The sequence below is a fragment of the Apis cerana genome, linkage group LG6, assembly GCF_029169275.1.
Source record: "Apis cerana isolate GH-2021 linkage group LG6, AcerK_1.0, whole genome shotgun sequence".
Classification (NCBI taxonomy): Eukaryota; Metazoa; Arthropoda; class Insecta; order Hymenoptera; family Apidae; genus Apis; species Apis cerana.
In genome coordinates, this window is record NC_083857.1 from 7,302,879 (window position 1) to 7,327,490 (window position 24,612).

The following is a 24,612-nucleotide window of genomic DNA, read 5'->3' on the forward strand; positions in this document are numbered from 1 at the left end:
TATGTCAACTGTTTGCGGCTGGATAAAGGTTCTTAATCCGCATCGCTCTAAAATAACAAGTTTCTTTTTGAACTCGTCTCTACGTTATATATCGTTACACACGTTAAGAACTGTTGAGGAGATTAAAATAACTGTTCATCTCTTTGATTAATTCTTCGAGTTTGTCTCGTTTCCTTTCGATCTCTTTCAACGCATCGGTTCCTTAACCTGTGGATTCCCGAGGGTGAGTTACACGTACAGTGAATTATTCCACCCTCGGTGAAATTTTTTCCCCTTTATTTTTATCCTAAGCTCATTTTTTTCTAATATATATATATACATATACACAAGTAGTTCACGAGTGACTTTTCAGATTAAAATTTTTATTCAATTACATTTACTACGTCGTCTACTCCGTACTTATGAACAGGTTTATCACTTCCTACATTCGTCCCCTAGAAATCCCCTAGAAATTGGAAAACAAGCACCTCCTCTCTCTCTCTCTCTCTCTTTCTCTCGTCCAAAAGAGACGAACGAAGGAATCAAAACGGGGAATGGTGATAGACACAGGAGAAGAATCAACGTTGTAAACTCAACGTACGACACGGCGCTCGATATTTTCGAATGGGATGATTATGAGGCTCGTTTCAATAACGAAACGAGTTTTATCACATCTCCCCCCTTCGTCGCGCCTAGTAGTTCCATTCTTTTCTAGTCTTTTGTGAACGTGTCACGTGGCAGCCGGTGTAATCGCGAATCGATTTGATCGACGAGCATTAATGAGCGGCTCCGTGTGTTCGTTCACCTTGGAAAGAGCGCATGGTTACGGGACAACGGGGGGAGGAGGGGATGGGGGAGGAGTTCACGTGCCCGTCCAACGCTCGTCACGTGTCCTATGATCGCCGCAACGTTAACCCCGAATTTCATGACGTTTTCACGCTGTTTTCGCGACTCGCGCGCCCCGCTCTTCGATTTTTCAATTAATTCGTCGAGTTGACCGGGACACACTCCCCGTGTTTGAGATTCGCGTGTGGAAGGAATTAAATTTCTTTTTTTTTTTTTTGGTTATTTTTCGTTTTTGTTTGGTTTTTCCTTTTTTTTTTTTTTTTTTTTTTCGTAGATCATTGGAAGCGACATCATCGCTGATTGGTAATAAGTTTTGATAGGTATTTTTTCCACTGTTTATATCTGATGTTAAACGGATGTTTTTGGGTGGTTTATTGAAAAATTGGTACTTTTATTTATTTATTTTTTTGGTTTATTTGTTAACGCTAGAAACGACGCGGCGACGGGGATTGATCTAGAAAAGTGATGATTTCGTTTCGCAACGATAACAACTTTAATCGCGGTTATTCATTAATCGAGAGAAATATAATTTGAGGTTTTGGCGAAACGGTGTTGCGTTTACGTGTAGTTTTTTTTTCCCCCCTTTCATTCTTCTCCTCCACAAACGAAGTGTATCAAGGATAAACTGAATTTTACGATGCTTCGCGTTTAATCCCTTGAAAGCATGGTAAATTTTAAGTGAATGTATCGGAATAAAGTTCATTTTCTTTGATCGATTATTTCATTTATTATATCCACGCGCTGATAAAATTTATTTGTTTCTTCGGCGATAAAAATATCTTTATTCGCGATAAGAGATTTGAACATGCGAAATTTAGCCGCCATAACGTTACGAAGAATTTTAAATTCGGTGAACGACAAAATCGTAATGTTGTAAAACGGAGGTAAAACTTAAGGGGTTAAGCAACTAAATTTAATCCCCTTTCTACGTGTAACGAAGCATGAGAATTACGACAAAAAAAAACTGTCCACTTTTTCCTTTTTCCTCTATTTACAAGGAGGTTGATAATTTTTAAAGATTATCTTTATTCCATCGATTTATCTTCATTTTAATTTCAGCAAGATAGAAACGAACGGATTCGACGGATTATGCGTTTATACTATTATTCTTCACTCGCATCTTTTACAAATTCAACCAAACATTTTAAACATTTGTTTTCTCCTCAACGGATATACCCTCGAATTAAGTGTTAAATGCACATTGCCTGCCGACAAGTAAGGGATGATCCCGCTTTATAAACGCGTAACATAATTTGCTTTCGAACAGATTTATATTTTTACACCGAATATAACTTCGCTATTTAAATTTGTGTTGGACGATCGTGTTTTTGAATCGGGAGGAGGAGATTATCCGAGAAAAAAAAATATCGAAATACTATATCGCATAATCGTAAAATATTTTCCAACGTTTTATCCAAAAGAAAATTTCAATTCACCTTTCAAGATCCCCTCCAAAAATAGAAAGAGAGAGAGATAACAATCTGAAATGAGAGTTTAAAAAAGAACTCGTCGATAACATTTGCATTCCATTTACAGACCGAGATTGCTAAAAGGTTGAACGCGATAATCGTCCAGCTACTTCCGTTCCTGGCACAAGAGGTGAGTCTTTGACTTTCTGTTTGGCACGTGTGCCGTACAATCTTACGATCGAGAGTGACAACGACGCGATAATGATAGCATGGCTTGCAGCATCAGCAGCAGGTGGCCAATGCCGTAGAGAGGGCGAAGCAAGTCACGATGTCCGAGCTGAACGCTATTATTGGGGTGAGCCTCTTCTTCACGATCGATTCTTATTAAACTTCTTTTTAGTTTTGGCAAGCGGTTGGACATTGATCTTGGCACATTGTGCGTCCCGATCTCTCCGAGCTGCTTGCGTCCCGATTCATACATATATATATATATAATTTAATTTCCACGATTTAAACCACGAAAAAAAATCACGCGCTCGATACAACCATCTCATGAAATTCTTTTTCTTTTCTCGTAGCAACAACAGCAACAGGGTCTGCAACAACTATTGGTGAGTTCTATTTTCTTTTTCCTTTTTTCGACGCGTTGTTACTCTTCGAATAATAGGATGATAGGACTCGTTACCATTATGCCACGGAATTATATTTTTTATAATGTCGAACGAGAATTCGAGACACATCGAGGGGGGAGCGATTCAGAAGAAAATTCTGTTCACCTCTCCCGAGTCTAAATCGGAACTTCTTAATTTATACCGTGGCAATCTGAAATTAGGTTAACTCGTTTGAAGAGGGTCGCGGCCACTTGGGCAAGCGTGAATGCACAATCATTAAAACATTTATTTCACGGTGATCCCGTGTTTCTTATTTCGTAATTGGGTCGCCGCTTTATGCATATTAATTCAAACGGATATTAAGATATTCTAAGATCGTTTTAAAGAAAGTTGAAAAGTTTTTAAGGCCAAAACAAAGGATCGTGCGCTTTTAAAACTGGTGTCTTTCCTCTTTTTTTTATTTTTAAACTTTGTTGAAATAATTTCGAGCGTATTTTATCGATAATTATTTATTTTATTTTATTCGTAGATTTCAACAGTTTCGATCTTTTCTATTAAACTTGAAGGATATTTAAGTAAGTTTATCGGTGATTAAGCGCTCTCCTTCCTCGACGAGTTGAAATTTTTTTTTTTCGAAATTAATATTTATTCATACGATTTTGAATATACTCGATGTATAAACTTGAACGCAATAACGTTTGAGTATTGGTATTTCGACGGTACACAGTTTGCTTCATCAGAATCGGATGAGATATTGATATACTAAGGTGTCTGTTCTGATGCGTTCCTATTTGTACTTGAATACAAATACAAGCTCCGGCACGAGTGTCTCGTCTAATCCCGACCAGGCTGGGTATCAATGGTCAAATGCTGATATACAAATGTTATTGGACGAGGTTTACACCCGAGAGCTCAGCATCCTATTGCCCCAAGTCGGAATTCGAACGGACGAATTTTATTACAGTTCGTCGATGATCCTCCTCGGATATATTTCTCCCAACAATTGGAATATCCTTTTATTTTCCATACACCTTTTCTTAATTTAATTTCAACATTCATCGCCGCCTGGAAAGAATCGTAACGCGAGTTACACCATTAACGAACATTTGAAATCTTGGAAACGATTTATCATCCCCCTACCGGGGGGCGCTGAGTGTTTAAGCGGAAGAGAGGAAGAAGAAAGGAAGAGGAAAAGGGTAACCGTGTCCATTGTCGGTTGTTCCAGCAACAGATTCACGCGCAGCAGCTACCACACGGTGCGGTCGTCGGCGGTCTTCCGCCGGCGGGGCTATTGGGGTTCGCAGGTGCGGCCGCTGCGGCCGCAGCCGCGGGGGTGCCGCCCCACCTGGCGCCCCCCCCGCATCCAGCGGCCGCGGCCGCGGTCCAAGCACAGGCGCAGGCGCTTCTGAAGCCGTCCGACCTGCAGCAACACAGGGCGGCGGCAGAAACGCCGGAGGATCGTAAACCGATCGCCCTTACCGACGAGAGGCTGAGAAGATCCGTGTCGCCGTCGGAGAAATTCCGTAGCCGTACCCCCGACCTCGAGAGCGATCCCAAGAGGCGGAAGGAGGAGAAGCTCGGACACGTGAGTTTAACATCCTTTTGTTTATCGACCAACTTGGCTGCGTTTCGAACCGCTCTCGTTTTTTAAAACCACCGCTTCGATCCACCTGTTACGCGCCGTTTAAGAATCCGCGCGCGCCCCGCAAGGAGCCTTCTCTACCTTCGCTTCGTTGTCGGGATGCGATTCGAGAGCGAAATTCTCCGGAGAAGAATTTGTCTCTTCTCGAAACTTGGACAGTTTCTTGGAGAGTTTTGGATTTTAACGAAGAAGTGATTATCCTTGAATCGATCTTAATGATTCTTGAAGCTTTTTCGTTTTGTTGGATTTTTTTTTGCTTATTTTTATCGATGAATATCTAAATCGGGTGAAAAGGGAAAATTCGCGGATGCTGATGAAATGATTGTTTCTCCGATACACGTCAAAGTATAACAATTGATCCGATTGGGGATTGATCCGAACGAATAAAATTCGTGCCACGTGTAACGTATACGGGCCGGGGGTGTGTTTCAGGGAGCAGCGATAAAACTCGAAAACCTTTGAGTGGTTCCGTGGCTTCCGTGGAAGCCACGAAAACAACAACCGTTACACCGAAAGGAAAATTCTCTTCAAGAGTTTCGTTTCCCTCGACGAACGAGAGAGGCCACGAATTACCAAGTCCGACCACCAGTTTTTCCAGTACACGCTTGATCTTTGAACAACTATCATTTTTCAAACTAACTCATGATAACTCGATATCAAATATCTTTCTAAAATGTGCAATTTATCCAACTCCAAGACTTGATACGCTTAATTAATTTATCATCTTTGTTAAATGGATATTGGAATATTTATCCACTCCAGGATCTATTTGCAATAGAAAGAATTAATTTGACAGATTTCAAACTAACTTAACCAGAAATTTTCCTCGAACCCTTTTTGTTCAAGGATCAACGATATCTCCTCGAGTCGGCGAAACGCGTCACGTTTCCTTATCCCCACCCCCGTTACGTTTGTCGAGCGGTGGAAGGAGCGAAAAAAGGGTTGCCCAAAAATTGGATTACTTTTGTCCGCGGTGAAATGGGGGGGGAATGTGTCGGGATTGGATAACTGTGCGCCTGAGCGTGTCGTGCAGCATTCGTCGTACGAGTTTCCTCTTCTCGCCGTGAAATATCCGTGAAAACAGGCTCCTTTGTCAGGAGGGCAGCGACGACAAAACGCGCGAGCGAGCGAGGCGAGGCGAGGCGAGGCGAGGCGAGGCGAGGAGGCGCGTAATTAAAAACCATGAAAACGGGCGAACTGCAGCCTGTCGCTTCGCCTCTCTCGCTAAATTGGATTATTTTTCTCAGCCTGCTCCCCCTTCCTCACCTCGAGAATGGGTGGTGGGGCAGGAGGAGGAGGAGGAGGACGGTGGAACAGAGGAAAGAATTGCCGCTTCCGCGGCGTACTCTCTCCCACCCTCTTTCCTCCCCTCCTCTCTTCTCTCTTCCACCGTTTCTTCCAACGATTAAAATACTCCTTCGCGAGTGTACCTCGTTCTCCTCGCGTAATCTCCTTCCCCTTCCCCTTACCGCGCGTCTTCTTCCCCCCTCGGCCCTTCCACGATCCCCAGTCGTCAAAAGCGATGGCCAGGGAAGCGCGAGAGAGAGCGCGGTCGGTTTTTCGCTTCTTTCTCTCTGTCCTTCTCGCTTTTAGGCGCGAGAATTCAAAACAGCGTTGAGAATCGAAAAGAAAAAAAAAGGTTTATACTCGGTTTCTGCCGGGATTCTGTCTAGGATTCTTTCGGATTTGGCGGGTTAAGGGTGTAAAAAGGGTGTTGTGATTGGTGAACGATAGGATAAGGGTAGATAGGGAAGGCGAAAGAAGAAAGAGGGTTGGATGGTTTTTTTGTTCGAAGGGATTGTTGTTCGTTTTGATTTTTGGGGAAGTAGAGAAAATAAACGTGAAAAAGATTCTCTTCCATGATTTCAAAATTTTATTAGTTAGGTCGATTATCGAATTGTTATCGGAATATCAGGGAGGGAGAATACGAGAATGTCGAATATGTATTTAATTTATAATACAATATTTTTTAGAGAGTATTCAAAAACGAATTGATTTTTTTTTTATTAGTAGAATATTTGATAATTAATTCATCGAATATATTATACTCTTTTATCCAATATCTATGTGAAAATTTAAAAAATTTTTAATTAGATTTCATTACGTATCGACAAATTTGATTCTTTATGACCGATTTTCCGAAAAATCATACGGATTCGTCTCGCGATTGGTTCGTATAAAAATAAAAAAAACAATCGAAAATAATCGACACATCATTGAATGCTTTTAGCAAAAATTACTATTTTAATAAAATTCCATTTATCCGAATTACATTCTTTTTTTTTTCGAAATTTGATACAAAATTTTCGTCAATACTCAATCGAGTAGACTCTGTAAACTAATTAATCTGAAAGATTATCATTCCAATTACACGAATATCTTTGACAAACAAAATCGAAAACGGATTAAAGAATCGATCATAATTCGAAATATGAGCTAGATATAAGATTTTATCCTCTTATCCGAATCTGATAAGGATTTCGGTTATTTAAATTAAAATTATACGAATCCGTCAGATTATAAGAACTGTTTTGTCCTCCTTCGGATATATCCCCTGAAAATCCTTCATTTAATTATTTATATAAACGCGTTGCATCCACGTATGTTGCCAAACGGGATTTAACGATTATATTTATAAAAAAAAAAAAAATTATGAATATAATGCAGTAAGAAAAAAATCCTCTTCAACTTTTTCCAAACATTTACGACATATCTGTTTAAAACATTGTTTCCCCACTTTTTTTTTTTTCTTTTCATAATCCATGTGTAAATATCTCACCATTTACATTGCGTTAACGCGGATAGAATAAAAATTTTTTTTAAGTTGGTGGAAACATTTACACTCATTATTCATACGTTTCTCGTCGCCACTTAGCTCGGAGTCGCGTGTCAGACTCGATAAAAATTAAAAATGTAGTGCTCCACTACGTTTTTTATCTACGTAAAAGTAACACGGAATTCGCGCCGGGTGTGTTGGTTTTAATAATAATAATAAAATTTAACGAGTCGATGTTAACGATAATGACGAAACAAAAACAGTGATGTCTTCTGTTTGTCGAACGATTTATTTCGACGTGCAAAGAGTTTTTTTTATTTTTTTTTTCTTTCTTTCTTTCTTTTTCTTCTGCAATTATTAGCACAGTGACTAATGGACTTTATCAACGTAGATAGTCGATGAAGCGAAAACCGGTACGTATTATAGGTTCTTCTTCTCTTCGGATTTTTTTAATCGTTGATTAGGAATTCTAGGTTTTGTGTGTATTACACGAGTGAAAATCAAAAGGAGGAAAGTCCAGTAGTTTTCCAAGTCGATGATATGGTATGAATGAAAATGATGATGGAAAAGTCGTTCGACTATGAAACACATCTTCCTCGAAAATAAAACCATCTATGGAAAATATCTGCTTTTATTCTTTATGTACTTCTTCCCTGGTCTATGCTGGCGATAATAAAATACTCGTATAAAATACGTACAATAAAATACATATAATTTTTAATTTCGCCGCAGAAATTTCTTTGCATCAAACGTGGCGTAAAAAATACTTTTAAGGATCGAGTTTTCATTTCAATCTATATCGTATATGTAATTTTTATAAAACGACGTTTTTCCAAAAGTATTTATTACGAAGTATTCTAAACCTTAATTCGATGCTTCTGTATTAAATAATTTATTTCGATTCGAGCACTTGTTTCACTTCTCAAATTGTCAATACGAATCCCGAAATTCGTATTGAAAATTCGTAAAAGTGAATTATGAATTTAATGAATCTATCTTTGAATCTATTAATGAATATCTTTTTATCATTCGAAAATCCTGTGAGATGGAACAAAGTAAAAATAAATAACAGTGAATATTTCAAGTAGTTTCTCAACTGATGATAATTTTACCTTGAAAAGGAATTAATTCCCAGACTTTACCTAAACTTGGAGTGAAAAACGGAGACAAGGTTTTCTTTCATGTTCAAATGATAAAATGTTGAAAATTGGTTCCGAGGTTGGACAACCGGATACGCGTTACCTGTCCCGCTCAATTGTCGCGTTGAATCTCGAAAGGTCCTGAGCAAGAACCACCCGAGTCACGCTCGTGTGATCTCACCCTCTCCTTTCTCCCTCCCTTCCTTCCATCTGGAGGGAACTAACGACGCGTCGTTTACACGGGCAATCCCTCGAACCCCAAGGGTGGCTCGAAGTTTGTTTGAAGTTGAGGCACTGACCGGACTCCGTCATCAACTCCATTTACCGGTGTGTACGTGTATACGCGCGTGTGAGCCGTGTGACGAGCAAGTGCGATCGACCGACACCGCGCGCGCGCGCGTATGTATGTGTAGTTGATACACCAAACGATGCTGGCCGCGATTCTATTGGCGGGTGAAAGGTAATCGAGAGTCAAAAATCGAGAGGAGGGGGAAAAAAAATTCCGTAACTGCGACGATTTCGAGGTGTTGAGATGCGGTTGGAAAAGGACGCTTCTTCAATTTTTTGTGAAATTGTATTTCAGAGTAGTCGCTTAGTTTCGTCAGGGAAATGAAATAATTTTAACGGTAGAGTAGATTATAATTGTATACAATCGGGGATCATCGAGTATTGACGAGATACTTCTAATTTCTTGTTGCTGCGAGGAGATATAGTTTGGGAATTTTTATGTTGTACGCTTTTATTAATTTTTTTTTATTAATAATATAAATTAAATTGTATGTTGGTTAGATTATAGTTTACGTTTCAAGAAATTTTGTTATATGTTGTGTTAAATAAGTTTTGTGAACTTATTCCTCGCACTATGTGCGGTGATCGACTAAAGTGGTAAATGTAATTTTGTTCCCGGTATTTGCGTGTAAAGAGAATGGTAGGGGAAACATCATCATTTCGTTACTTTCTAATTTGAAATATTTTCTGAAAATGTTCGATAAGATTGCAATCTCAAAAAAGTAATTAAAATATTTCTAAATTTTATATAATAATTCGCAGAAAGAAAAAAAATATATACACCTTTCAATTTTTTCTCGAAAATTTCTTTCAATTTTTCAACCATGCAATTTTTATAATTCATCGTAAAGCGGATATAAACCGTATCAAAATATCGCGCGACATTTATCAAAGTCCGGGACAAAAGGTTTAATACGAAAACTTAAGTCTCTCGTTTCCCTCTTGCTTTGTATCGCGCGAAACGCACGAGCGTCAAACGCAGGTATCCAAAGATGCAAATTACGCGGGAGAGGTAAAAGTGGCTTGAATGAGAGGCATTCAAGGAAGATGTTAATAAAATTGTTGGCTCGCGCGGTAAAGTTGCGCGAGTGGTTGCATGCGCGCAGGGGCCGCCTCTGTTACGTACAGGCATACGGGGCGTACAAGTGGAATTCTGAGCAGGAAACTGGGTACGTTAATTTTGAACACTAAAGCCCGCGGCATGTGACGCTGTATGAATGCAAGAGATATGTGAATTACTCTCCATTGTCTTGAGGACACCGTTCAAATCATGGCGCTTGTGCGGGCAAAGGTCTCGAACTGGAAACTAAACGCGCCAACTTCGATCGTTGAAACGATTTATTTCGAACGGGCATGTATTTATGTTTATATCGAATGTTTATTAATAATAAGCGCGAGAGAAAATATGTACGTATTAAACGTTTATATATTGGAAGAGTTTAAGACGCGAATGCTATATGGTTTCGAATAAAATATTTATCGCGGTACGTGTTTAATGAAACCTTAGAAGAATGATACAATTTGATTTCATTTATTAAGGTGAATCATTAACAAGCGTTATTTTCCTCTCCAGACTTCTCATAACGTAACATTATTCCGTATTATGCTAAGAGTAACTCATGGATAAAATATTACATAAGTAATTACATTTGTATTATCGTATAAGTTTTGCTTTATAATAAGTATTCGAAAATAAATTGAAAATTTCAAAGAAACAATACTGTTAAAAATTAGTTTCACCATTATAATTGTAGTAGAAATGTTCAAAGAGAGATTTTAATTCAAAATTCGCCCTTGATCAACTTGACGATTTAATAGCAAAAAGTTTCGAACTTTAGTCATCGTGGAAATACGAGCATCGATGTAGTAATTGCATATAGTGAAATCTATTTCACTCGACTTTCGTCAAAATCGATTCCCGTTGCGACTAAACCGTGGACTTAACCTCGCGTCTTCGCGTTAAGTCGGTCGATCCCATTAATCGAAACAGTTCCTCGAAATTAGCCAACAATGGAGCCCCGCAATCGATACGGCCACTCGTTCGTCCTGGCCTTTAGCGCGCCGAGTGTTCCGCAAGATTTCAGATTTAACGAGCACACACACACACACGCACACACATCTACACAACAGGCCGAGAAAGAGGCGAGATAGACACAAAGAGAAAGAGAGTGAAGAGAGAAAGGGATAAAGTCAGAGAGCGTGCGATGCGCGAGCATATATACGTATACAATGAAAGATGTAAAAAGAGAGAGAGAGAGAGAAATAGAAACGCCCACACGCGAGCGCAACGCGAGACAGTACGTCACGGATGGTCGCATGCAATTCACAACATTCTACGAGCGAAGCTTAAGTGTGTTCCCCCCTTCTGGGCAACGTTCCGCCATGGTTCGTGTATTAGTGTCAGAGTCACGGACAGAGATGAGAGAGAAGGAGAGAGAAGGATATAACCGGAAATGAGTTCTCGCGTGTCCACGCTTGGCTCTTGGAACTACTATTCAGTTCCCTCTTTCCTTCTCGGTTCTCCGCTTTGCCCCCTGAGAGGATTAGTCGTAGTTCTCTGCCGCCTCTGCCTTCATCCTTCGCCACCCTGTGCCCTCGTTCCACCACCCGTCGCTTTCTACACACCCCGCTCTCCCCGTTCCTTTCGACTCTCGGTGGAAAGCATTAATCAAAGGAGCAGCGGTGCGCCCTGTTACCGGCACGACGAAAGATGGAAATACCGCGCACACGCTCGAGATATCACGGAAGCGAGGTTAGGTTACATTCGCCTCGTGTGCGCGCCCCTCTAACCGCTGTAACCACCTTTGTGACACTAGCGTCTTTCACGTGGCGCCCTCCACCGCCGTGAGAATAAAATTCCCGATCCGTTTTACGGTTTGACGCGCTCGTAATAATGGCGGCTTTCGTGTGCACGCGTTCGTACATGTGGTCCTCGTGTTGTGTCGTCGTTGAAAATGTGGGAATACGCGGGAATTACTGTTCTCTATATCGAGAAAAGTTTTTTTTTAAATCTTCCCAAGTATCGAAGATTGAATCGTTTGTATCTTTTCCTTTTTTTCTTCTCATTTCTTTCTTTTCCACTTCTTTACTTAATTGGAGGTTAGAATGTTATGGCGTTCGTTGGAAATTTCGATGGAACGGTGAAAATGAAACTTTGATCAAAATATTAGGATGGAAATATTCGGCGACATAAAAATTTCGCAAATTCAGCAAGCACATTCTATTTTATCCGACGAAATATTCTAACTTTCTCGCTCGAATTTAAAAATTTTGCCGAAACGTTTATTGCTTCGCGACCACGGATATGGTTTAACGCGATGTACCCGTACGTAATACGAGAGAAATGTCGAGAGTGATGATTGGATCTCTAGAAACAAAGTTTTCATTGATGAAATTTGATATTTAATCGGATGATATGTAGCTGAAACGAAAAGCACGGACAACGACGTATCAAGCTTTGGAGAAATTGGGTCGAGTTTCGTGACTTTCGGTCATGTACGTGAGTGACCGCCAGTGATTTCATTGACGAGAGAGAAGGATGCTCTTGCTCAAAATGCCTGTGGTTGAGGTCGGGGATGGGCAAGTTAAGATCAATGGTTTGATACATGACCGTCATTATTCTGCTAGTTTATTGAGTTTCTATATCAAAGAGGAAAGTTTTTATCGCGCGTTTTTCTTCGATCAATGTTGTTCGATTAGACAAAAAAATCAGATTATTTCTTATCTAACTTTTTGAAACGAAACGAATTTTAAATAAGTTTATTTCTTTTTATCTAAAATATAAATTTCATTTTTTTATATATTTATATCTTATAAGAATGTATGTATAGACTTACATTTAAATATTTTAAATAAGTCAAAGTGGCAAAAAATATCGTCGATTCAAATACTTGGATTAATTTTAGCGTCGTTAGTCATCGACGACCCACAGATTATCATTGACAAGTCGAACGTCTCGATGACATGTATATCATTTCGATGTTAAGCTGTCAATACGAGTGCTGAACTTTCGTTCCAGAATATAATTCTCTAAAAAAATATGTTCCTTGAAAAAAAAAGAAATACCAACTATTTGCTCAATCGTTTAAAGGCTGACGAGTAACGAGACAATTTTATCACCGAGGAATCGAAATAAATTCGATCGAGACGCGTGTATTAACTGTCAGTTTAACGAATCAGAGGGGATATTCGAAGTTTGTCCGGGAAGCTAGAAGCTCGATTCACGATCCGCGAAACGTTAACGAGCACCTATCGTTGGGAAAAAAACGCGACCTAAGGACGTACCGAAATACTTTGTCCCCAGTCGTGGAGTACAGAGAGCGAAGAGAGAGAGAAAGGTAGCCCCTTCCCCCATAGACATCTACATACAGATTCGTAGATTTGTCTGGTGGGAATACGTCGAGGACGTTGAAAGTGTGTTGGTGGTAGTAGTAAGAGTGGGTGGAGGTAGAAGAGGAGTTGGAGGGAGGATGGGGGTGGTTGAATTTTTCATCTGACCACGTCGAACCAATTAAAGCGGACCGCGGTACCCACCTCCACCCCCGACCTCTTCCACTTTTTTCGTTCTCTCTTTATTTCCGCCCCGCGTGCTGGCCTTTATCCATTCCATCTCGCTCGCTTCTCTCTTTTTTCACCTTTCTCTCCTTCCCATCCGTGCTCGCTCCCTCTCTTTCTCTCCCTTTCCTCTTCCCCTCCTCCGTCCCTCTCTCTCCCTCCCTCTCCCTCCCTGTTTTGTAACCCCGTACCCCTGCCAACGACTCCTCATCCTCGGCATCCGCATACTGTGCCTCCCCCCTCTCCCCCTTTCCTCCTCTCTCCTTCTCTGTTTCCTCGGTGAGGCCGTCTTCGTCCGTTCAGCCGCTCGTTCACTCTAGCGACTCGTTGGATTTTTTCGCGTCACGAGGCGGTGTAATTTATTTGGCCGAGCTAGGTACGGCCGCGGAGGTGGCCGAGGAACGAGGATGCCGGGCGGTGGTGGGGCGAGGCGGGCGAGTGGGACGGGGGAGCGGAAGGAGGAATAGCTGGAGGTGGCAGAGGTGAGGCGGCCAACGGAGGTGGAGGTGACGCGGCTAGAATGAGAGGCCAAGGGATGGGCAACGAGCGAACGCTGGCGGGCGGAGGGCGAGGGAGGTGGTTTCAGTTTATTTTGTGGGTCCTACCTACCCGCTCGTCACTGTCCAACCCCGTCGGTCGGTCGGCCGACCAGCCGCTCTCCTCTTCCTTTCTCTTCCTCCTACGCGTGCAAACGTGCTCCTTCTCCCGCCAACGCTCCCCTCTCGCGTCCCTTTCGTTTTTCCTCCTCGCGGATTCTATTGTTCCCCTTGTTTCTTCCAGGGCCACTTCTCTTCCATCTTTCTTTCCTCCTTCGAAGAAGAAGAATTTCCTTCTTTCTTCTTCCCCCCCTCTTTATCTTAGTCCCTCGCTTTCCCAACACGGAATCTTCCCTCTCGCGTGCGGATCGAATCGATGACGATACATGGATGAATCGAAAGGATTTTTAGATACGAGACAATTTTTTTCCAATCTTGTTCTCTTTCGTATCGATATGTGTGTGTGTGTCTCACCTGAAAACCCGATAGGCCGCGCCTCTTTTTATCCACAAGAGAAATTGAAAAGATCCCGAAGGTACACATACTCCTCCTGCACGCACACTTATCCAACGGCCACGTTCATCAGCCCCTTTCCAAATGTTGAGATAAGAGATTGTGGTTTAGGCTGAGCGTTTCCAGCTACTTTCGCCTTTAAACGTGATATCCTGTTTGCGGAGAACTTTTATACGTTTTTATAGTTGAAATTCCCGTTAAAGGGTATTCGTGTTCTTGCCCCTTTCGAATATTATCTTTACTGGAAATTATATATATATAATAATATTTTTAAATTCTTTTCGAGATATTCGCTTTAACGGGGAAAATAATTCGTCTCTTTCTCTCTTTAACCGGTTAGTTGTTAATTAATTAAACTGGTTTTAAATTTCGGATTAGTTGTGTCTTTTTTTTTTTTTCTTTTCTTTTTTAGAAAAAGAACATCAAACTTATTATTAATAACGAGGATACGATTAATTCTCACGATCTAAACAAAATTGTAGAAAGAAATAAAAAGCCTGTATAATTAATTCTTGTACAAATTTTACGTAAAATAGGATTGGAATAAAATACAGGATCTATCTAGGATAAAATAAAAAGTACGAAATCAGTTTATCAATCGGAATGCGTTCCATTATGGAATAATAATTTAATACCCGTTTCTATTTCGGTTCCAAAAATTGAAAAATTGAAAAATTCCCGCCGACCCGACCGAGATTAAGCCGATAACCGAAAAGATTTCCCTTTCCAACGATCGAAATTTCACCGCCTCGAAAATACGGTGCCGCCCTCCCTTAATTGATTTCTGGCTTCGGCGAGGGTTTAATAGCAATTCTGAAAGCCGCGAACCAATAAGATCATAATTTTCTCGTAATGTCTGTCATGGACGTCACAAAGCTATTCTAAACGGCCACCTATCGATTCGCTGCCTCGTATTACCTGCAATCGATTAAATAACGGTGATTCAACGAAACCCGAGCATTAGGCGAGCGTCACTCGCCGAGGATTCTTGCTCAATTATTTTCTACGCTCCGAGTGGCGTTCTCCCATCGTGATTCTAATGAAAAATTGCTTCTCCGAGGATCCTCACATCCATCATCCTCTCCGGCAAGTTTCTTCGAAAAATATTCCGAAACATTATCGGACGTAACCTTGTAAACTGGCACAGTTTTACACGAAATATAAAATTTCACGGATAAATAAAAAAATTGAAGAAAGAAAGTGGGTTTAATTGTAGATACAGAGAACTTATATTCGTTGAACAATTTTGCAATTTTGCAATTCGTTGTTCCTTTTTCGAAAATTGTGCAAAAGGATTACTCGACACGATCGACATATCGCTTCGGTATAGCTTTATAGAAAAACGAGTCGTCTAGATGTAAATTTTTAAAAAAGAAAAGAAGACCATTTTTAAAGGAATAAATATAACTAAAAACCCATTGATTACGTAATATAGAATCGACAAATTTTAAAAACGAAACGCGAGTAAAAAAAAATTAGCCTTATCATTCTCAACTCCTCCCCTGTTCCCCCCTTTCATTCAACGGTACAATTACAGCTGACAAGCAGCCAACCTCATTCGCCATAGTTCAATTCCAAGCATAACACGCCACGCGTGTACAGTGTGCACAAACTCTCGAGGCCATAGTTTCGAATAACACGAGTCGTCGCGAGTTATCCTTCCCGCCACTTTGTTTCTCGCCTCCCCCAGATGCCTAGAATAACACGGTAACCTGTCTCCGTTAATATTTGAAGCGCAAGAAAATTCTCGCGTGCGAGAACCGAGCGGATCGGTGTTGGTTCCCGCGAAGCAAACAAGTCCTCCTCTCATTTCCATGCTATAGGGAGCCGAGGCGATCAATTGAATAAGCTTAGCCATGATACCCGTGGAAAATACGATTCGTGCCACGATTGATGTCGGTCACACGCGAGTTGCGAATCGATAACGCGTTGATAATTAATTTAAAAAAAGAAAAAAAAGAAGAAAGAAGGTACACGTACACGTTGACGTTCTTTTAACGTTTTAACTCCTTCCCCCCTTCTCCATCTCCATCTTGTTCTCCCCATTCCTTCCCACCACTACCCCTCGCCCTCGTGTTCCATTATGCATTCATCCTCTATCCACTTTATTATTTTTTCATTCGAAAGGTTGGAACAGTCGATATCCCGGGGCCAGGCTCTTGTTAAACGGTCTTTCGAGTTCTCGCAATTGTGCCAAGAGGCGTCAGAGACGTGTCTTTCTTGCCCCAGCGGGCTACTTCCTTCACGTTCCAACCTTTTCTTTATTCTTCTTTCTCATCCTCTCTTCTTCTTCTTCTTCGCGTGTTTCCTTCGCGCCTATTTCCTAGTTTTCTTTTTCTTTTCTTTCTTTTTACTATTCTTTCTTTTTTATTCTTTCTTTTCTCCCTCCCTCATCTGCCCAGGAATACAACAAAGATCCCGGGGAAGTAGATCCGTCGCGGGTGTCTCGAGGACTCTCTTGTTTTCAATCTTCTCGCGTCCGATTGTATGGAATAGGACGTGTATGTAGAGAGGCATATATATATATATAGAGAGAGAGAGAGAGAGAGGTTGTTTGATTGATTTCTTGCGCGAAAATAAATTGAACGTGTGGAATAAAGTTTGTAAAGGTGGGAGTATGTTTGTTTCCAAGTATATCGACATCGAGAACTTTCTCGAATACCATGTTTCTCGATGGAAGGATTATCGGTAGGTAAGGCTTGATAATTTTCGTGAAGGATTTTTATCTTATCGGGGTTGGCAATTGAGAAGAAAGGGAAGTAAGAAAAACTTGAGAGGAGTATCAAAGGGAAATACGATTTATTGATACGAATAAATTTTTAATATTTTTTTTTTTTTTTTAATAATTCTTTTGTACCCGCTATTCATATTTTACACGCGCATTTTGCAGTTTAATCTGTTAATGATTATTTTTTATTTCTTAATAAATACGTATTTTGAAATGTATTCGAGGGAAAAAATAACGCGCGTATATTGGATCTTGTAAAATCACATTTGAATCAAAGAAAATCTGTGTATGGAAAACGTTTTCAATATCCTTTGACGGATCGAGCATTCATTAAATTATTTTAAATTCTGTACAAATTGCATAGATACCGATCAGGCAGAGGCAAACAAAGGAGGGAAACGTTTCTAAAAACATTTGTTCGGCCACATCGATACCCGCACCCGGTCGCAAGGTTAAAGCTTCCAAGATAAAGCTTCGATTTTCTCATTCTCGAGCCCGCATGCAAGATGCTACGCGAAAAGCCATCGGAATTTAAGCCTCTCCATTGTCAAATGATTTCAAATTCGAGATATTCTTCCTGAGAATAAAAAAAAAGAATCACGTTTCACGCTTTCAATTTTTTTTTTTTTTTTTTAATATAACAAATCATATATCTGTGCAATCTATATATATATATATATATATATATATATATATATATAGGTTCAATTTCATTCGTGATAACGTGTTTACGGCAAATACGCATCGCATTTCTTGCGAGGTTCGAAGAGGAGGCTCCGTTAGCTGCTGGTAGTGCTCGTTAAATGGCTTCGACGATCGTTAATCAAAAACGATCAGGGTAATCGGTTATGATCTCTGGAGGCACAATTGGACGGGTGTTGGCGGCGCTTCGCCCCCGTTCACCAACAATATTCCGCTGATCCATTGTATCGGGCAATCCATTAGTGCGTCCGTATTTTCCCCATGCACCAGTTGAACGTCGCTCTGCTGCAATGATCGCGGCTAATTTACCGTTGCGTGCACCATGGATCGAGGTCCGCTAATTAAGTAAAAGAGTTAAAACGGGAACGAGGTATCGTGGAAAAAAAAGAGTGGGTCTCTTATGATTCAAACAAAATTTTGTTGCGAAGATACCAAAGTTTCTTTTGTATCTTACCTCGAATAACGAACGTTGCGCTATTTTTCCAAACCCCACGAAGGGGAAACGATTCAGCGGTTATACGATTCCCGACGTTCTAATCCCCCTCCCCTATACGTCTCCATAATTGCAGTTCCGCCTCTCAAAACATGCAAACTTTAAATCCTGACCGATTTTACGACCGCAATATATATCTCCCCTCCGTAACCAACGAAGAGGAGGGGGATAAGGGTTCGAGACACACGTGCAATACGAACGTGTTAATAGAGGTTGCTTGCACAGGGAAGAAAATGGCGAATCGAGTGATAAATTCGACGCAACTTCGATGAAAATTGATCGCGTTAATTATAAGCGTAATGGGTCGTAATATTTGGGTCGATCGTTCTTTAAAACAAATTTTTCGGCGGTTTTGATATCCCTCGCGTGAGACGAGAGAGAGAGAAACAATCGCAACAAGGATCGGCTCGCTCGTCGACAAGGACGAGTCCTAATTAAAAGTCGGAAGGGATAAAAGGAAGAAAGAAAGAAAGGAAGGAGGAAAAAAAAGAGGGTAGTCCGTCGATCGGCGATTCGAAGCGGGAGTTGCTCGTCGTCCGCGTCGAAGCGAAGTAATTAATTAATGAATTAATTAATTAATCGGCATCACAGTACCATCACAAGTACCAATCAGCGTTCCCCGCCGCTCCATACTTCTGCGGCCGTGTACGCGCCCTCCCCTCTCGTATCGTAACGCGGGCCTCACAACGCACAGACACACGGTTATGGAAGAGAGAGAGAGGGGAGGGGGAGAGAGAGGGAAAGAGAGCTCGTTCGAAAGTCTACTATCGGAAATACCTTTCGAAAAAACTCGGCCCCCACCTCTTCCCCCTGGCTCTGTTCCCATCGTAGCATCTCCTATCAACGCTGAAGCCCATCTAGCTGGCCTCTCTGTACCTGTGCACGCGCGCAAGCGTTCATTTTGAAAGAAAGAAAGAAAGAGGGAAAAAAAAGGGAAAAAAGGAGAAGTGAAAAAAGAGAGGAAAAAAAAAACGAGGAGAACCGAACGAGAGCGAGGAGATGAGAGGAGTGTAGAGAAGAGAGAGGGAATGGAAGGAAAGAGGGGGAGAGAGAGAGAGCCGTGGTGGTGGTGGTGGCACAGAGGCGAAGTAAAAAAGAAGAATACCGCCACCATCCCCCTGCTACTAGCTCTCGGTGTTCTGTCGAAGTCGCGCGGGACAAAGAGGACGCGCGGGAGAAGGACAGGCGCAAACGGCGAAAGGGAAGGAAAGAAAGAGAAGAAGCGGCCGCCCTCCGCGCTTTTCGAAACCGTGCGCCGTGGCGAGCGGCGACGCCGGTCACCCCCGAAAGCACGATAGAAAAGGGCAAACACGTTGGCCCACAGAGCGGCGCGCACAGGTAACAACCGTCCCCTCTCCTCTCTCGCTTACCTTCTCCTCACCGCCACTCGTTCCGCATTCGTCGTGTTCGAGAATCGGTGTGCGCTCTGCCCGCCGGATACGCACTTACCGTATATACCCGTCACATCTGCAGGCTTACGCTTCTAAAACCTCACACGCGTCGCGTACTCGACGTTCCAGAATGCGTATACATATATATACACACACACACACGCACACGTATACGTTAGATATATCCGGCAATGTGTCCTCGTAGATCCACGAGAGAATCTCGCTCCACGTTAGAGGCACACGTACGTAATACGCGCGCGAACGAAAAGATATAGATGGGCCGGCGCGTACACGCGTGGAAGCAGTTCGGATAGCTAAAGCGGAAATTCGAGGTGTGTACGTGGTCGCAAGTGTATCTGCCTTGGGGCCTTGGGGGTAGAGAGGTGCCTGGGGAGGGGGAGGGTGAGTAGCCTGCGTGGGAGGGGGGTCGGTGGAGGAAGAGAGAGGGTGCTGGCGCCCCGGCAGGGCGGTATGATGACAAAACATTCGCTCTGAGCTTCCGTAGAGGGTCGCGGTACCAACGGCTGCGGCGGGGGAGGGGGAGGATGAGGAGATGGAGGAAGAGGAGGATGGGGTTGGAGGGTTAGATGGAAGCTCTGGGCGCACGGTGGGAGCGGTGAAGGAGGAGGATGGTGGAGGCGAAGGGGAGTCAGGTTAGGTTCGAGGTTGCTCTCGGGGACTGGGTAGCCACGGGGGTGTGGGTCGAGCGGCTGGTGTGGGGAAACGTGAGCGCCAGCCGGAAAGAGACTCCCCCACCCCCTTGGTTCTCTGTAAGCGAGGTGAGGTTGCCGCGTGTTCGTGTGAAACGTATATTCGCCTGTGTGCACGCCTATACGGGGTGTCCCGTTTTAATGTGTGAACGCCCGTGTCTTCAGCGGGGATAATGGGCGTAGGAGGTGGCGAGGAGGAGGCCAGGAGAGAACGCTTCCGAAGGAGACTTCATTGGTTTCGAGGGGATGACCGGTCACGCGTGTAGACCGCTTTTTAAGTAGAATCTCCCCCTTCCCATCCTCCCTCTTTGGATACCACGTCTATGGGGTTTGCCTGCTCGACGCACCCTGCACTTTTATGGGGAATTGAAAGGATGTTTTCGCATACGTTGACGTAGGATCGACGATTTATAAATTTTATAGCACGCTTAGTAATAGGATAATTTATTTCGTCTTAAACGTATCTGTGTTGTCGATGATCGAATGATATATTTGTTTTGATATTTTCTTTTTTTTTTTTTTTTTTTTAATCGAACGATATCGAAATTTATTTTAATGCATCCACGTTTCGAAATATTATATAATAACACTCGGCCGAATGAAGAGAATAGATAAGATGATGCAGAAGGAGGATATCTTGCAGCATCGTTATCCCCACCGTTTCCTTAAACTCTAAACGATCTAAACGATTAAACGATTTTCACGATTTCCGGGACGATTGGTCTTGGAAACGGCACACCCTGTACACAGGGCGCGCACACAGAGCGCGGCGTGCTCTCGCGGAGATCAACGTCGCTGTGCACCGGGTAAACTGTGTACGTCCTATTCGTGAGAGGAGGAGGGTGATACGATGGTGAAAGCGTTGGAGGAAGGGAGAAGGTGAGATACGCGAAAACGCGGTTGCGAAGAAGAGAGAGAGTAACAGAACCAAGAGAGGAGGAAGAGTGGCAGAAGAGGAGGAGGAGGAGGAGGATAGCGGCGAGGCGAGGAAGGTTTATATCCATCATTTTGTATTTCTCGCAGACATAAAAATCTATACCATCGTACAGACCGCCCACCCGCCCTCCGCGCCACCTCCTCGTCCCTTCGACCGACCAACGTTTCGCCACCCACCCGCATCCTCTAAACCTACCCTGCTCCCTCCCGCCTAAACCCCCAGTCTAGAACCCCCTCCCCCTCCGCTTTTCCACCCCGAACCACCACAGCCGCCCTGGTCCTCTGGTGCCGGAGCCAAAGCCTGGCTGCACCAAGCCGCCACCTCGCTCTTCTATTCCATCGTGGTGGGTGGGGTGCAAATATCGTATTTATTGTATGACGGGTCCGCGTATCCCAAGCTAACGCCTCCTGTCAGCTCACCCTACCAAACCACCCTTTCTCTCTCTCTCTCTATCTATCTATCTCCATCTCCCCCCTCTCACTGCATTCCACTCTTTGCCACTATCTCTCTCTCCTTCCCTCCCCATCCCTCTTTCCCTTTTTTTCTTCCTCCTCCTCCATTTTTCCATCCCTTTTCTCCCACCGAACGCTCCGCCGTGCCTCGCCGTCTCCGTTCCACGCGCTTCAGTCATCCTTACCTTTCCTCTCCGCCCCCCATCCACATTTCGACTGCACACACACACACACACATACACGTCTATATTCTCTCCTTGATTCTCGTGCTCGCTCCAGCGCGTTTGCCTTCTTTGCCCACGCCTTTCCCACTTCTTCATGCCGCTGTACACACGGTGTGTCGCACCTTTGGAGAATGCTTCTTTCGCTCTTTATGACGCGCACCGTGCTGATACTTGGTCTCGCTAGCAAAGGGCTGTTTAAAGGGCGGCGAACGGCGACTCCGGGGGGTGAGTCGTCTCTCTCTTTCTCTCTCCCTGCGATGCTTTGTGACGGAATCGTTTGAAAACCGGGGGATCGAACCTTCATCATCGCGGCGGTGGTGGTATAGCTCGTTCCTCGACGCCGTTGTTGCCGCTCCGAAAGGATAATTGTGAATAATGTTCCCCACCACCACCTCATCCGTAACGAAAGCTGGCCCGATCGCGGCTTTTAATGAAAGGTCTAACGATGTTTTGATTAGCGTGCCTTGAGGAAAGATCGTTCGAGAGTTTCACTGTTTTGGATCGTGGCGAAATTTCGTTTTAATTAAATATCGATATCGGAGTCTCGGCTCGAATTGTTAATTGTAATCCTTCGTAGAATTTTATCGCTAGATATTTTTCGATTTATAAAAATTGAAACGAGACTAACGTTTTTTGGAAATGATTGAAAATAAATATTCGTTGATGTTTTCGTTAATCCTGTCTTGATTTTTTCCATCTTATTAAATTCGAATAACCAATAATTCGGGTGTTGTTAATGAACAATTTTTCGCGATTCGGCGAGAATTTTTTCCCATCTTCTCCAAATATACAACTATTTTTTTAATTTACTAAAAATATTTGTAATAACGTAAAAAATTAACGTTTAATTAAAGAATAACGTGTCCCACTCCAAACTTTCCGCGTTATCATGAAATTTTACAAATTATTATGGAATTACACGCGGAATATAACGTTTAATCAATCTGAACACGCGTACATTTTTTTTTTAAATTTTCGATATTTATTTTTCGAAATAGAAAAATTGAATCGCGAAAAAAACAATCGTTCGCGATACAGTTATTTGAACGGACGATCCTTCTAATTGCTCTATAAGAGTTACAAAGGAAGAAAAAAGGAAAAAGGAAGAGCTATTTATTTTCTACGGTTAATCGTTGGAATTCGCGGCGCTTTAATGCGTGTTCTAATTGAGCGTAGGCGGCGCGTGCTCGCGCGCCAAAGCTTTCGAAACAAATGGAATCCCTCGGGGCCGAAGTATGGTCGAAGGAGTTGGTAAATTTTCGTGCCGCGGAAAAGACTGCTAAACCGTTACTCCATTACTTTCCTTTTACACCTTCTCCGTTTTCGAAACGAAAAAAATATTTAAAATCAATATCCAACATCATCGATCGAAAAGAAAGAAGAAGGCCTCTCCTCGCCTTATCGTGTCCCAAATGCAAATCGCTTCCCAGTGTTCGCTTGACGGTGTCGCGACCGATCGATCATCGATCCCCGTATTCTAACAAAAACGCACAATCGAATAACGTCAAACAGTATTGACCATGATAAATAATCGTAGACAAGCTGAAAAATGTTTTGTCCTCTCTTCGATACGCGATGACAACCATCGTTTATTCGTTTCTTATCATCCAGATACGTTTACCAACGATGAAAATCCTTCGATGAAAGTCGATATATTAAATCAAGGGGGCGATTAAATACGGCATGTCAAAAATCTTTTTGAATGTTCGACAATTGTAAGTTGCTCGAAGACACGTGTTTGATACCAGGTGTGATAGATAAAACTAGAAAGAAAGAGAAAGAGGAATAAAAGAAGAGAGAGATGGTCGAGACGAAGAGGGGTTGGTTGCATTCCGTTGCAGAAGCTCGGATAGAAATGACAGGGCGCGTCGTAAAAGTTAAATTGCCAAGACACTTTCCACCCGAAACCTTTTCCTCCTCCTCCTCCGTCTCTCGCCCCGTTCCTCCAGTTTTTCCACCCTTTCTGCGTTACACGTGTAAAGGGTAGAGACGGGGGAGGGAAGGGATGGAAACTAACTCTGAAACACCCCCGATGCCGCGAATAATAATTCCCAGGACGGGGCAGGTGAAACGCAGTCGGCCCCAAAGTGAACCGATGATAAAAGTTGCCGGCTTGGACGCGTAATGAAATGCAAATTGCGACCGGTAGCGCCTCTGTTATTGAAAGAAATGGAATAACAAGCCGGGGGAGGAAGGGCAACGTGGCCGATAATCCGAGCACCAGAGGAGGAGGAAGAAATTTGTCCAGTTTTTGCGACGATTCGTTTATGATTAGAGATGCGAGGATTAAGGGGATGTGGAGATTGACGAGATGTTTTCTAGTTTGTTTCGTTTCATTAACGATCCAGGGGATGATGTATGTATATCGTAAATATTTGAAAATATTTTTCAAATCCTTTTTACGATCAAGATAATGATGAGACTTTGTGCACTCGGTGTTAAATCTTCTGTAGACTGGGATTGGTTATTATGTATCTCGAAGAGTTTTGGAAGAAAAGATGTGACTTTTAGGATTCTCGAATGCAAATCGTGTCTTCTTTCGCTTGGGAAGAAATAAAACTATTTTATTTTACGGTGAAAAGTTTATTTGATCGTTTGAGATTCGAGAGAAAAATTAGCATTGTTACATGTCTTGTTGGGAAAGGTATATAATCTTGAATAAAATGAATTATTGCAAAATAG

At 42.4% G+C, this 24,612-nt stretch overlaps 1 protein-coding gene across 13 annotated transcripts in view; it reads left to right on the forward strand.

The window, feature by feature from the left end:
- The window catches only part of LOC108001345 (transducin-like enhancer protein 3), an 85,890-nt gene that overhangs the window by 38,988 nt on the left and 22,290 nt on the right, over positions 1-24,612 (forward strand). For 7 of the 13 annotated variants that reach the window (XM_062076171.1, XM_062076178.1, XM_062076173.1 and 4 more), the window contains 4 exons: positions 2,362-2,424; positions 2,503-2,589; positions 2,813-2,845; positions 4,071-4,430. In XM_062076171.1, the coding sequence (XP_061932155.1) occupies positions 2,362-2,424; positions 2,503-2,589; positions 2,813-2,845; positions 4,071-4,430 (543 nt within the window). The remainder of the gene's footprint in view (positions 1-2,361; positions 2,425-2,502; positions 2,590-2,812; positions 2,846-4,070; positions 4,431-24,612) is intronic. The other 6 variants (XM_062076174.1, XM_062076175.1, XM_062076180.1 and 3 more) reach the window with 3 other exon arrangements.